Genomic DNA, 14,656 nt, shown 5'->3' on the forward strand with positions numbered 1-14,656 from the left:
TTTTATAAGCATGGCATACAAGATCTACTCTCAAAATTTTGTGCACCGATCCTCTCGATAACAATTTGATGGCCTGTAATCCGTATGTCTTTAGAGCCAAGCTAGGTAAAAAGATGTGTATTCGGACTTATTGGACACGGTGTAAGAGCACAAAGATGCCGTCAGAGCGATCCGAAAATAAAAAGGGCGATCTGAACGTTGACGACCTTCCTTTGTTTATTTAAATCGAGTTCGAATCAAACAGTAGATTTAATGTACTGATAACAGTAAACCATCAAAACATGTAAGTTACTCGGCTCAAGTGAATCGATAACTTGAAATGAACTTGAACGAATTTATTTTTTAGATCGTTTATCGTATCACGATCGATTGACGAGTCACAGATGAGTTGACTAAGCAACCAGTAGTCAATATCACAATAGTGTAGTACATGCCAATTTCATGTAACAATACTTGTCGTATATAGCTTTTAAGATATTTTTATTGTACGTTTTGTGATTCTCTAATTTTGTGTTTTATTATTGTGTAACTTTCTATGTCTTTTAATCATTGTGTGTTTATGTTTTATTTTTATATTTCGTGCATAGTTATAAGAATCAATGTCCCACAATAAATATTACCTATTCCCTAACTTTGTAAAATAGCGTAAGCTGATTGGCCAATAAATGGATACTGACTCTGCACAACACACCCACGTGACACAGTGGGCGGGGCGCGGTCGCGCTATCATATAAATATGACTGCCCAACCTAGCCTCGTCAGTCTTTCTACAACACCTCTACACTTAACATCTTATTAACCCTAAAATAAGTGTTCTTACTAACCCTCACACTAACCCGGTAACATGGTGGTGGTATTTCTGAGGTAATTGGCAGCGGTAGCTTCACTTCGGCCAGCGCGTTCCAGTCTTCGGCGTACGAGCTTCAAGAAAAACAGTCTACGCTCAACAATTATGGTCCTTCGAGCCGGATAAAGAACAAAGAAACAAGTACGCGCTGAGTGTTGAGAATTTCTCCACTCAGATAGAAGAAAGAACAAAGAAACAAGTACGCGCTGAGTGTCGAGATTTTTCTCCACTCAGATAGAAAAAAGAAGCTTGAAAAACGAACGCGCTGAGCCTTGAAGTACGCTTCGGCTCAGACCCTTACCCAATTACCCCTCCATACCCCACTATACCGGCTTGCCGGTCGGACCGTGCTGTGTTGTAGGTTTTCCTCCACTCACGCGTCCTGGCAACTTTCGTTGCATGTGTCACATGGTGATGCCATCACACTGCTTTCGAACGCTCTAGGCATTGCACTTTGTCATTGCGGGAGATTCAGTGCATCGAGGGATTTACGCTTAGGGGCACTGACGTTGCGCTCTGTGGCGTCAGGGCATAGGTGTTAGGCAGGTAAATTTGTATATAGTTAGGGACCCCCCGCGTGTGTGTCAAGAAAGAAGAAGATGTCTACGAAGAGTACGAGAAATCTTCGACCGCGCGCTAAGGGCCCGCCTGCCCCCGCGCCCACAGAGACCCCTACCCCCTCGTCCGGCAAGACCACGTCTACCGAGACACATACATGGAGCAAAGGCTCCACCGGCAACCAAGTGAATAGCGGTGGAGAGATAGACAACAATTCGGTACACTCGAACGCATTCGAAGATACGGTAGTAGAACGCAGTAGGTCGAATACGCTAGTGAATAAAGACCCCGTGGTCGCGCCGCCGCCGCCGCGGGCGCCGTCTGTTCGTGGATCAATCAGAGGTCGCGAATCGGTAAATAGGGATCGTGATAGTCAATTATCGGTGCTCATGGCCGAGCTCGAGGTTCATAAAGCCGCTCTAGTTGTCGCTCAGAAGCAGTCCGATACTGCCAAATTAAAGCTGCAGATCGCCGAATTAGAGGCGAATTCTGACAGAGGCAGTACCGTGGCTGACGAGTCTGAACGGCGTACTAGGAATTGGGTAGGACAACAGTGTAGGCCGCAGGAGCACGACGTCGCGATCGTGAATAGTAAAATTCCCTTGCCGAAGGAGACAGCGCCGCCGCCGCGCGCCGCCGCCATTGAGCGGGGTACTAGTAGGCCGCAACCGCGTTATTTAGAGGTGCCACACGGCAGTTATGCACCTATCTACCATAAGCCGCCCGAGTTACCCTCATTCGGAGGAGATATAACCGAATGGATTTCATTTAGGGCAGAGTTCGAGGACACGTCTCCCATGTTTAGTGCCGTCAATAACGTAAGTCGTATTAGGCGCGCGCTCAAAGGCGAGGCTCGGACCGCCGTGAAATCAATTATGTACACAGTTCAGGACCCGTACGAAATTATGGAGGCGCTAGAACGGCAATTCGGCGACCCGGAGGAAATTGTGTTAACGGAGTTGCATAATATAAAACGTATGCCGCGCTTGTCAGAAGACAACGCGAACATAGCTTCCTTCGCCGCACATATTGCGAATGCCGTCGCAACCATACGTTCGCTGCGACAAGAGCAGTACCTACACGCGCCTGAACTTGTAAACAAAATCGTGGACAAACTTAATCTGATTGTGCGTTACGAATGGGCAAAATATAGGCAGTCTAATAGTCAAACTCCCGGTCTAGTTGCATTATCGGAGTTTTTGAACGAAATTAGCACTGCAGCCAAACGCGTCAACCGACATAGGCCGTCGAACAGATTGCGGAACACAGTAAACACGGTATCTTTTGAGCACGACCCTAGGCGAGCAAGCAGTTCTCGCGATAGGCGTCGCGCCCCCGCGTTTTCCCGCGATCCTAGCACGGAGTCGGAATCAGATTCCCACGATCATTACGTACGCGAAGCGCCGCGTAGTAATAAACCCGCTATCGCGCAAGTTAAGCCTCGCGATAGTAACAAAAAAAAACCCGCGTCGACCGGAGCTAAGCCCAAACAACCGACATCGTCCGTCCCTGTCTCGCGCAGCACGTGCGCCGTTTGCCAGAACGGCCACGAGCACAAAGTTAGCGCGTGTCGTAAATTTTTAGCGGCGACGATTTCTGAACGGTGGGACTTAGCGAAGGGCGCTAAATTGTGCTATAGATGTTTAGACGCGGCTCACCGTAAGTTCAAGTGCAAGTACATCGCGTGCGGAGTTAACCAATGCGAAGCCGGACATCATAAGCTATTACACGGACTGAACGCGGCCGCGCCCGCGAACGGTAATAGTACTCCGGCGGCAGCGGTTAATAATATTAGGCTCCCGCAAACGTACCTCAAAGTCATGCCTGTAGAGGTGTCGGGACCGCTAGGTACCGTACAAACCCTCGCGCTGTTAGACGAAGGCGCGGCTATGACTTTGATGCTTCACGAAACGGCCGATAAACTCGCGCCTCGCGTAAAAGGCGAAACTTTGGAAATAGAAGGCATAGGCGGCGTAGTCAGAAATCCAGATTCGTATACGTTACGAGTCGCAATACGGGGTTTTTGTAGCCGACACATGGAAATGATGGAGGTAATCACGATTGGCGATATTGGCATAGGAATGCAGGGCGTACCACGTGACGTAGTCGACAAGTGCGAACACTTGACTAAGATCGCGGACGAATTAAGTTACCCGACCGGCATACCTACCATCGTGATAGGCCAAGATAATTGGCACCTCATCATTTCTCGGCAAATTTTAGAGGGCCCGCCTGAGCTTCCCATTGCTAGCCTCACTAGACTGGGCTGGGTTTTACACGGCCCAGATAGAACGCGCCGCGCCGCGGTAAACTTTGTAGGGCACGCACGGCCTAAAACCGCGGACGACGAGGCTTTAGAACTAATGAAACGGCATTTTGACATAGAATCATTAGGCGTTTCACAAAAGCTACCTCGGGCCGATCCCGACCAGCGCGCGCTAGACTTGCTGAAAACCACCTGTGTAAAAATACCGGGGGAGAATAGGTATCGAGCGGGCTTATTATGGCGGACAGACGACGAAAAGCTCCCAGATAACCGAGCGCAAGCATTAAAACGGCTGTACAGTCTAGAACGAAAACTAGACCGAGATGCAACGTTAAAGGCCGAATATGCAAAGCATATGGCTAACTTGCTTGACAAAGGTTACGCGGAGAAAATGGAGTCGCCGCCCCCCCTCGATGCGCCCCGGGTGTGGTACTTAGCGCATTTCCCAACTTTTCACCCGCAACGCGGCAAAATGAGATTAGTGTGGGACGCGGCCGCCACGGCCTACGGACGGTCGCTCAATAGCGCGCTTTTGGCCGGCCCCGACTTGTTAGAGTCACTCTTTGGCGTTCTAGTGCGTTTCCGCGAGGGTAAAATCGCGGTAATAGCGGACGTCAAAGAAATGTTTTTACAGATCGAGATAGTTGAACAAGATCGCGATGCGTTACGTTTCGTTTGGCGGGGGGAGGACCGCACCTCTCCACCGCAAGAATACAGAATGAAGCGGCTTATATTTGGATCGGCAGCGTCGCCGACAACCGCGCTATACGTCAAAAACGAAAACGCAAGAACGCATAGCGAACAATTTCCGATCGCAGCTGAAAAAACAATAAAAAATACGTACATGGACGACATGTTGATCGCGCTCGATACGTCCGAGGACGACGCCAGGCGCATAGTAAACGAGGTTTACGAATTAAATATGCGCGCGTCATTCGAGCTTCGCGGGTTCGCTTCGAATCATCCTACGGTTATTGCTGACGTAGTTAACAGTAAAGAGGAAACGTCATTGTTAGGCGCTAGCGAGAGCGAACGTACGTTAGGTTTGAAATGGAATCACAAGCGTGACACCTTAGGTTTCAACGTAAACTTTCGCAACACGCCCGAGGACGTACTTAACGGTCAGAAATTACCCACAAAACGACAGGTTACGAGTAGTGCGATGTCAATATTCGATCCGATCGGATACGTAAGCCCCATATCCGTCTTAGGCAAGGCATTAATGCAGGAGATATGGCGCACCGGAATCGGATGGGACTCGCCCATACCCGTCTCGCTCGCACCCGCATGGCGATCGTTCATAGATAACGTACAACAATTACGGGACTTGGAAATTCCGCGACACGTGCCCGCATTTAATAGGGAGGCATATATGCATGTTTTTTGCGACGCAAGTGAAAAAATATATGCCGCGGCCGTGTACCTAGTCAGCGTCAACCCCGAGGGGACTAGAACGTCCGCATTAGTGGCCGCAAAGGCCCGAGTGTCACCTCTCCGGGTAGTTAGTATTCCACGAATGGAATTACAGAGCTGCGTACTAGCGACTAGGTTAGCGGAGACCATAGTCAAAGAGTCAGACTACGTAATAAAGGACAAGTATTTTTGGTCTGACTCCAAAACGGCACTCACGTGGATACGGTCGGACCCACGTAGGTACAAAACGTTCGTCGCACATAGGTTAGCGGAAATCGAGAACACTACCACCCCCGCCAACTGGCGCTGGGTGCCTAGTGCAGCTAACGTAGCTGACGACGCGACGCGCGGTATACCTACGCAATTTGGAGCGAACCACCGATGGTTCATAGGGCCCGATTTCATACGTAAAAGCGAGGAGCATTGGCCGACAGAGAAAACGCCCGCGCCCGTCGCCGATACGGGCGAAGAACGCGTTAACAAGCTCGTATGCTCGGTAGGCGCCGCGAAAAATAAGTTTGAGTACCTGCCGGAGGTATGTAGGTTCTCAAAGTTCGTACGCTTAGTCCGCGCCACCGCTAAAACACTGGTTGCCGCCGAGGTTTTTAAAGCCGCATTGCTTAAAAAGAAACCAGACACAGACATAAATAAGGGGCATTTGAACTTAGCAGAGATATTGCTTATACGCCGGAGTCAACATGAAGCCTTTCCAGAGGAAATCAAGTTAATGGAAACTGGACGGCCGATTCCGAAGAAATCGCCACTCCATAAAATCGCAGTAAAACTCGACAAAAATGGAGTCATCGTGCTGAACGCCAGAATAGATAAAGATGTACACATACCCGTTCTACACGCTAAAGAAGATTTCGTCAAGCTGCTAATACATCATTTTCATGCTCTCTACAATCACGGCAACCACTCAACAGTGATAAACGAGCTGAAACAGAGATATTATATTATCGGTCTGCGCGGTAGCATTCGTTATATAACGAATAAGTGCCAATGGTGTCGGACCTATAAGGGGACCACACTCAAGGTTCCTGTAGGCGACTTACCACCAGAGAGGCTCCAGGCGAATCAACCGCCATTTACCGCCGCAGCCGTAGATTTATTTGGCCCAATGAATATTACAATAGGCCGCCGCCGCGAGAAAAGATGGGGCGTATTATATACTTGCCTCACTACCCGAGCTGTGCACTTAGAGCTTGCCGCCTCACTTTCGGCATCCTCTATGATACTCTCACTGCGCAGAATGATAGCTCGGCGCGGCACGCCTACCGTTCTGTACTCCGACAACGCAACTAACTTCTACGGAGCAGAACGAGAAATTGCAGAGGCCAAGAAAACGCTGCCAGACAGTCTAAAGCCATTCCTGACTGAACGAGCGATCACCTGGAAAAAGATACCGCCTGGCAACCCTTCCGCCGGCGGTGCATGGGAACGACTCGTGGGCAGCGTGAAAACTGCACTGAAAGCTACACTAAAAGAGAGAGCACCTCATGAAGAAGTTCTACATACGCTGCTTCTAGAAGCCGAGCACGTAGTGAACTCCAGACCACTGACACCTGTGAATCCAGACCTAGATGTCGAGGCTCTGACGCCGAACCATTTTCTCATCGGCCGGTCGAGCGCAATGGCACCGCTGGGCGTCTTCACAGACAAAGATATGTCACTGTCGTCATGGAAGACAGCGCAGAACTTAGCCGATCACTTTTGGAGGCGCTGGCAGAAAGAATACAGACCCAGCCTCCTCCCTCGGCCCAGTGCTCACCAGAACGTGCAGAAGCTAAATATAGGCGACATCGTCATCGTAGCGGACAGCTCTATGCCACGAGGAACATGGCCTAGAGGCGAAATCGCACAACTCTTTCCCGGCCCTGATGGCCACGTAAGAGTAGCCATTGTTCGCACCCGAGCGGGTGAAGTCCGTCGTCCAGTTTCCCGGCTTATACCTATATACTCCACGAATGGAGACGGTGTTGGCACACGCGGGGGAGATTGTCGTATATAGCTTTTAAGATATTTTTATTGTACGTTTTGTGATTCTCTAATTTTGTGTTTTATTATTGTGTAACTTTCTATGTCTTTTAATCATTGTGTGTTTATGTTTTATTTTTATATTTCGTGCATAGTTATAAGAATCAATGTCCCACAATAAATATTACCTATTCCCTAACTTTGTAAAATAGCGTAAGCTGATTGGCCAATAAATGGATACTGACTCTGCACAACACACCCACGTGACACAGTGGGCGGGGCGCGGTCGCGCTATCATATAAATATGACTGCCCAACCTAGCCTCGTCAGTCTTTCTACAACACCTCTACACTTAACATCTTATTAACCCTAAAATAAGTGTTCTTACTAACCCGGTAACATGGTGGTGGTATTCCTGAGGTAATTGGCAGCGGTAGCTTCACTTCGGCCAGCGCGTTCCAGTCTTCGGCGTACGAGCTTCAAGAAAAACAGTCTACGCTCAACAATACTAGTGTCAGTGTAAGTTGTTTAAAACTAGTACCTACTGGTAGTTCGATTAGTGTGTCAACAAGACGAGATTCTTGTCAAGCGACCACTTATCATCTTAATCGATAATAAACTTACACAGTAAGCTATGAGTAAACGAGCCAAGTACCTAGACAGTTGGTACCTATTTCATGTCACTATATGAAAATACTTTTATGACAATAAATTTAATATTAAACATGTTCGTTTTCATTTAGCAAAACTACAGAAAGCTATAGCAGTGCCCGACATGGATTAAAACAAACACACAGATAGAAATTACTTCATTCTTGCCCGACACAAGCTAACTAGAGCGACAGTCAGCCAGGCCTATGGATAAAAGTGATTCAGGCATTGTATGTAGGTTCAAATTTCAAATGTTGCATTGGACACCCAGCTGCAAAATTGCATGGCCACTTTATAAATGTGTCCATGCAATTTTGCAACTCGCTATACAAGTATTACAACTACATACATTATCAAACGGAACGACGACCTATTCCTTAACTCTGTCTAAATATCAATAATAACGTGCGTTAATATGAATAATAATTTATTTTACACGATTAAGTCCCGTCGTTGTGAATAATAATGAGTAAAAATCGTGAAAGTTTAAATCAGTGTATGAACAATAAGTTAAAATATTTAGACTACAACGGTTACACTCACTTGAAATTTCAATCGCTATTGGCGAAACGGAGTGCTGCCGCCGCGAGCACTTGTGCCCGAGGAAGGATCCCTGACGGGACTGAAACATGTCGCCAATAGCGACTAAAAATTCAAGTGAGTTACACCGTTGTAGTCTTAATATTTTAAAGTATGTCTCATGAAAGTTTAATTTCAAATATGTAAAGTTCCTCCGTTTCGAGAACAGTAGAATACATTTGTGTGGGTGGTTTGACCACGCAGCTTACCGTTGGGTGCAATGTCACCTGCGCCGGAGCGAGTTCTTTCTCCGCGGTTGCGTCACGCCGATGCGACGCGTGCGCACTTGACCCACTTACCTGGCACCGTTTGCTTCCAAAGTTTTACTTTGCACCAGTTTTTTTTTATAACGTTTTTTTTTATAAATATGTAGGTAAACATACAAGAAGTAGACGTGTGGGCGAATCACTTTATTGCTCAATCCAGATAAGTTGTTTCACATTTACAAGTAGACTAAATAGTACCTAATACAAATTAACGTCGTAAAATGTAAGTATTATTTTAAAATTTTTGTAACTATTTTGGGGCCGCGCAACGCAACTTTGTAACAAACGCAATTCATCTATTTTAAGCTATAGGTATTTACCATGCACATCTATAGTACAGAGTTATTTATCGTAATTGAATATAATGATTTATAAACCCAGAAATATGAACTTTTAGGTGTTGTTGCAACTATTAACACTAATATATTATAGTCAATATTACTACAAGTGTGATGAACACACTAAATTAATATAACAGGCAAAACAAATCGTGCGTAAGTGTGCGAAACTAAAGAAATAACATGCATAACAAAGTGTAAAACATGTCTTTTGTTTCAATCTCTCGTCTCAATTCGTTTCAAATTTAACTATCTCAAACAACGTCAAAAGCGCGATCTCTGTTTAATGTCTTTGTTTCACGTGACGTAATGGATAAAATTGCTTAGGCTTTACGCCACCAGTTTATCAGATCTTTGGTAGCTTATTTCCATGCCTCGCCAGACAGATTACTGACCTGCGAATGTTGTAATGCAAGTACTGTATCAACAATTGCTTTCATTTGGGTCTCACGCATCATATTAGGCAACATGGACGCTCACTTTCAAAATCCTTTCGCTAACGCTTAGGTTAACTGTTTAGAATATTATGGGGTTATAGGTTTGTTAAGTAACAGTGTTTTATGAATTTGTGCATCGCCGGAAGAGTAAGTAATGCCTATTTTAAGGTAAATAGCGACTGACGCACGTGACTATGTAAAATACAGGTACAAACAGGCTGTTTTTGTTATGTCTGACCTTGAGGGTCAATATTCAGGGTCATAATGAACAACTTTTACTATAGGGCCAATCCTGAAAACGCTAAAAAATTGCTAATTGGGACATCTGCAGATTTCATTTCGCGATTTTGGAGTTGGCTCCATAGTAAAAGTTCTTAAGTATGACCTACATATTCATCCCTCAGAGTATGGTCATACATAACAAAATTACCCTGTATTTAGATAAAGTATGAGTGGGACTGTTCTAAATGAATTCATAATGATGATACATAAGGCTTTTTTAAATACCTACCGTAAAAAATGCAAAATACGGTAGGTAGATGATCATCACAATTAACGACCCACTCGAAATTACTTCACACTTCATCAGTTAAAGCGTAACAATTACCTCATGACACGTAACATTTCATTCAATTATACAGGTCTGCTTATCGTCAACTCTAACCTCCCGCAGACAAGTGACGAACGAACGGGGCAAAGGTGAAGAGGTTCATTCATGGCAGCTCACGTTACCATTTCAACTAGGTATTAACACCTTGGTGCTAATAATAATAACAAAATCTATATATGAAGATAGATATACTCATATTTCGTGACTTATTTCCTTACAAAATGATAATAAATTTTGATTCACATGTCAATATTTTTATAATGCACATAACTATAAATTAATAATGTCAATAATTCCATAATTCCTAACCATTCCAAAACCTATATACTGTACCTAACCTACATCATAGTTGTCGGTCATCGCACAAAATATTTCATCTATCATCTACATGCAGTTTCGCGAAAAATTTAGATAAAGAGTAAAAGATTATAAATAAATTTACAGCCGGTAAAATCAAGACATACCTGACTGACATTCGATGTGCGAACTCTAGGAAAACACAATAGAAAATAAAGGTCACCTTTAGCTACGCAAGACAGAGTGCGTGGTTTGTTTACTGGACAAGCTTTTCAGAGTTAACAGCTTCTTGCAAATCACGTCACATATCCACAATACAAGTATTTCTTGCAGTAAAAAGACTCTACATAGTAATTAATCTTGCCTCGTCTAAGGAAGAGGAAAACAAGTCCTGTAGCTTAAGATGATGTTTGTAATTGACGATTTAAAAGTGAAATAAAACTATGAAAACGGATTATATCGCGTATATTGAATTTATATTCAATATACGCGATATAATCAGTTTTCATAGTTTTATTTCATGAGTAACTATCGCGGTAACCGAAGATGATTAAAAAGTACTTAAATATAAACCGAAATAAATATCATGTAGTAATTACAAATCAAAATATTTACCAAAAATAATTTAATTTATTCCAATACTTCTAATAGTATCGAAAGTGCTTGTTGCTCCTTGAATAAAGTATATTTTGAATCCTTGAATCTGAATCTGATAATGATGAAAAAAAATGCTCCTTCTAAAAAAAATAAGACACAAGTTGGAAATCATGGTAGAATTTGAAAGCAACAGTCTTAAAAATAGATAAGAGTTGTTATTACTACACGTCCTAAAACTAAGAGACTATATTAACTAAACGTTGTTACTCCAATGCGCGTGCGTACTTACAACAACAAAAACCCACAGCTAATGACAGTAGTTACATGCATGTAATACTTATGGTCGGTTACACCAAACTGTTTGTCATCGTTAAAGAGTTCGCTAAATTTTATTGTATAGAAAGTTTCATAGTAAACCGCCGCGGCGCGCTGGGTGACGTTGATCAGTCTATCAAGTGCGGATGGTGCAACTGGCCCTTAGTAGGCCAAAGTTACTGAATGAACATTTGTGTAAAGTCAATATGCTGTTAATACGGTTCCGTCCCAGATGTGTACCATAGCGGCTCACATGTTCTTGAATGGTTATAACGGTCTCCATGCCATTAACGTGCCTGACCTTCTTGCGGCGTTTGACCAGCAAACACTAGAAACACCAGTCATTATTACTCGAGGGTTAATGGAAAATATCAACATCTGATTTGTAGGAACAAACAGTAAAACCAGGTTGTCTAAATTTGAAATGTGCTCAGAACCTAAACGCGTGGGTTTAGATAACTTATTTATTAGGATTAATATGAAAAAGAGAAATAACTGGTGTGTCAATTAGAGTTTTGAATGATTCACGGTTAGTATCACTAGACTTATATATTGACCGGGATATAGACCGTGATTACCTTTTGTATTGTTTATTAGTAAATGGGTTAAATGACTCTTTCAGTAAGTTTGAGATACTTTTCTCCTCGTTATAAATTATGCTCTTAAATTCACTAAATATACTCTCGCCGTACTTCATGGTCTTAATTTAATTTGAATTGTATTTACCACAATGCCATAATTAAATAAAAGGAAGTGAAAAATTACGTAGTCTCCATCAGACATGGCCAAGTGATAATCGTTGATAGAAAACGCCAATGGAAACTTATATAATGTATGGAAATAGTCACGTGACTTTTCGTAGCATCTGTCATTCTGATCTTAGGCTAATTCTGATATTTTTTTTCGTTCGTTTGGCGTCTGTCGATGTTCGATTATCATCTTGGCTAGGCCCCCAGAGCAGCTAAGGTGTTCCAAAATATCTGAATAGAGCCTGTATTGTCAAATGTTAATGTGCATGTTACAAGATAGAATTAGGAACAGTGTGATAAGGTAAAAGTGTGGACTGAACGAAGATGTAGTGACAAAAATTGAGAAAGGTATGTTGAGATGGTTTGGACACGTGTAAAGAATGAGTGAAAGAAGTCTAACAAAGAGAGTGTACCTATAAGGGAGAGGTAGAAACGGGAGTTGGAAGGGGCAGACCTCGGCGGACTTTCTCTGATTAGATCGGGGAAATCCTGAAGAAAGGCCAGGTCAAGAGCACCCTAAACCGGCGAGCGTGTATAAGGAATGTTATGAAAGTGAAAGAGGTATGCCAGGATCGTAGCAAGTAGAAATCCGTGAAATAGGCGTGATTATATGTGTATGTGTATGTATGTATGTAATGTGCATGTTCTGATATTTTTAGCACCTTGTTCCCTCCGATATGTCTATTTGCGACAGTAGGTACCTATATTTTAAACGATATTATATTAGGTGAGCGCTCCGTTCACAGCTATGAATGACCTATAAGTACCGTGTGACCCACTTACTAAGTAGAAGATTAGGTTCAAATTAGAGTTCTATATCCAATCTGGATAGACACGGATGTTACGGTTTTGTTCTAGATGTCGTAACACGTGTCGTTAGTTTGTTACGGAGTCGTCTGATACTTAGTCTGATCCCACGGTATTGCCGGAAACGCCGTAATGCGATAAAAAATATGCACGGATTCACGCCTCTTTACATTAACATTTGCCAGAATTTTATGTATATTTGTGTTGTGCTTTTAGTTTAAGTAACTGGCAGCGTTTTGCTTCAGGTTCTTCTACTTTTATAATTGTAAGCGTTTTTAGTGATTGACAACTTTTTTTTTAATAATTTGCCTTAAATTTCAAAAGTCAAGGGTGGACTCTGGACTGTTTCCTGTTATTTATGGAAACTATAATTGTAGTCAGTGTGCAGTCAACGTGCAATTACCGCGGTAGTTGCAGCTGTGTAGCACATTAGTGTATTATTTTTATATTCTAAGGCGTATTGTACTTTTTCCGATATTTTTGGGTAATTTTTAAAACCTGGAAATTCGAATAAAGTTTGAATTACTTAGAATATAATCATTTCAGCATGTGGCCTTACCTAACAAATCATAAGGAGATCGTTATCACATAGCAAGCTAAAAGCAGGTTATGTTACGAGTAGACACAGTTACTACACATGAGGACATGACCAATTACCGTAAATCTATACCCCGGGTGGGTAAGATTAAATTGCCCGTGTGATTGACATATTCTGAAACCTTAATGCGTCCCCTGCCTGCTATACAGCCACATCGCCACATCACAAAATTTATGATTATTGGAGATTCAATCTTAATTAAAAATAATAAAGTTAAGTTTCCTTTAAAAATGTTGGTGCCCAAGTTGCCGTATTGCAGCCACGGAACGAGTGTTTTTGATACAAACTTCCCTGTCAGTTATACCTCGTGTATATTGGTGACCTAGATATACCTGACAGTAAATCTTACGCAACGGTTGTAAGCAGTTAAGATGTTTGGAGGATATTTTACTTGTCATCAATATCACGACTATCAAATGAATAACAGGTATTACTTATATGACTCTTTAAAATCGTATAACTTGTTGCGAAATCGAAATCGAGACGTACCAACATTATATTGATTTTCGCTGAACTGGTCTACTGTACACGCGAAAATAAAAAAAGAATGTCACAGAAAATAATATAGGCTGAAAGTAGAGTCCATACCAAACCAACCTTGGTCACCTTTATCGGTTCCTCACATCATACAGTTTTTTTTATTTTCAGTTCATTTGCTATTGGTTAACAACTAGTGTTTAGGTTAGGTATCTATTGTAGTTTAATTTATATGTAATTAACTCCTTTAACTTGTCGCGACTTTTAATAACGTATGTGAACGTACGTGGTTTTTCGGTCTGAAAGCTAAACCACCTTAAAATGCACACACAACTCTAGTAACATGCGATGTATTCATCGCACACAGACACATGTGTATTACGAATATCACATTTATGGACTAACTAAACAAAACCTGTGCTTCTTCTATCATCAAATGGGCCAACTCGTTAATTAGGTAGGTATCTTCCTATCGCGGCTGCGATGTCCCACTTTTCTATTCCCGCATTCTTACAGAGATTTGTCTGTGGTAACGCCCTTTGTAGTCGTATCTAAGAGTCATAATTATATTTTTTCACCCTATTATGGATCGACTTTATAAAAATAACAGCCACGGGAAAGATAAAAATGCTTGTTTCATATTAGCTAAAATATAAAATCATAATTATGTTTGTTACAGCGGCTACGAGGGTCAACACACGTGCATCACGTATGAAGCTGTTAACCAAGCCTACTTGGATGCACGGAAGCGAATTTGTAAGTATCTTACGTACACTTTGTAAAAGTAATCCCATCAAAAACATTACATGTAAAAAGATGCAAGTCTCGCAACGCAATTCTTCTATGACAAAAAAGTTTTGAGATGTTAATGTGA

At 42.7% G+C, this 14,656-nt stretch overlaps 2 protein-coding genes across 2 annotated transcripts in view; both read left to right on the forward strand.

The window, feature by feature from the left end:
• LOC134750960 (cleavage stimulation factor subunit 2) overlaps positions 1 to 14,656 on the forward strand; it is a 144,969-nt gene that overhangs the window by 56,988 nt on the left and 73,325 nt on the right. The window lies entirely within an intron of this gene.
• The window catches only part of LOC134750745 (chorion peroxidase), a 45,001-nt gene that overhangs the window by 13,678 nt on the left and 16,667 nt on the right, over positions 1 to 14,656 (forward strand). The window contains exon 3 of the mRNA XM_063685990.1: positions 14,462 to 14,538. Coding sequence (XP_063542060.1) covers positions 14,462 to 14,538 — 77 coding nt within the window. The remainder of the gene's footprint in view (positions 1 to 14,461; positions 14,539 to 14,656) is intronic.

The sequence above is a fragment of the Cydia strobilella genome, chromosome 2, assembly GCF_947568885.1.
Source record: "Cydia strobilella chromosome 2, ilCydStro3.1, whole genome shotgun sequence".
Taxonomy (NCBI): Eukaryota; Metazoa; Arthropoda; class Insecta; order Lepidoptera; family Tortricidae; genus Cydia; species Cydia strobilella.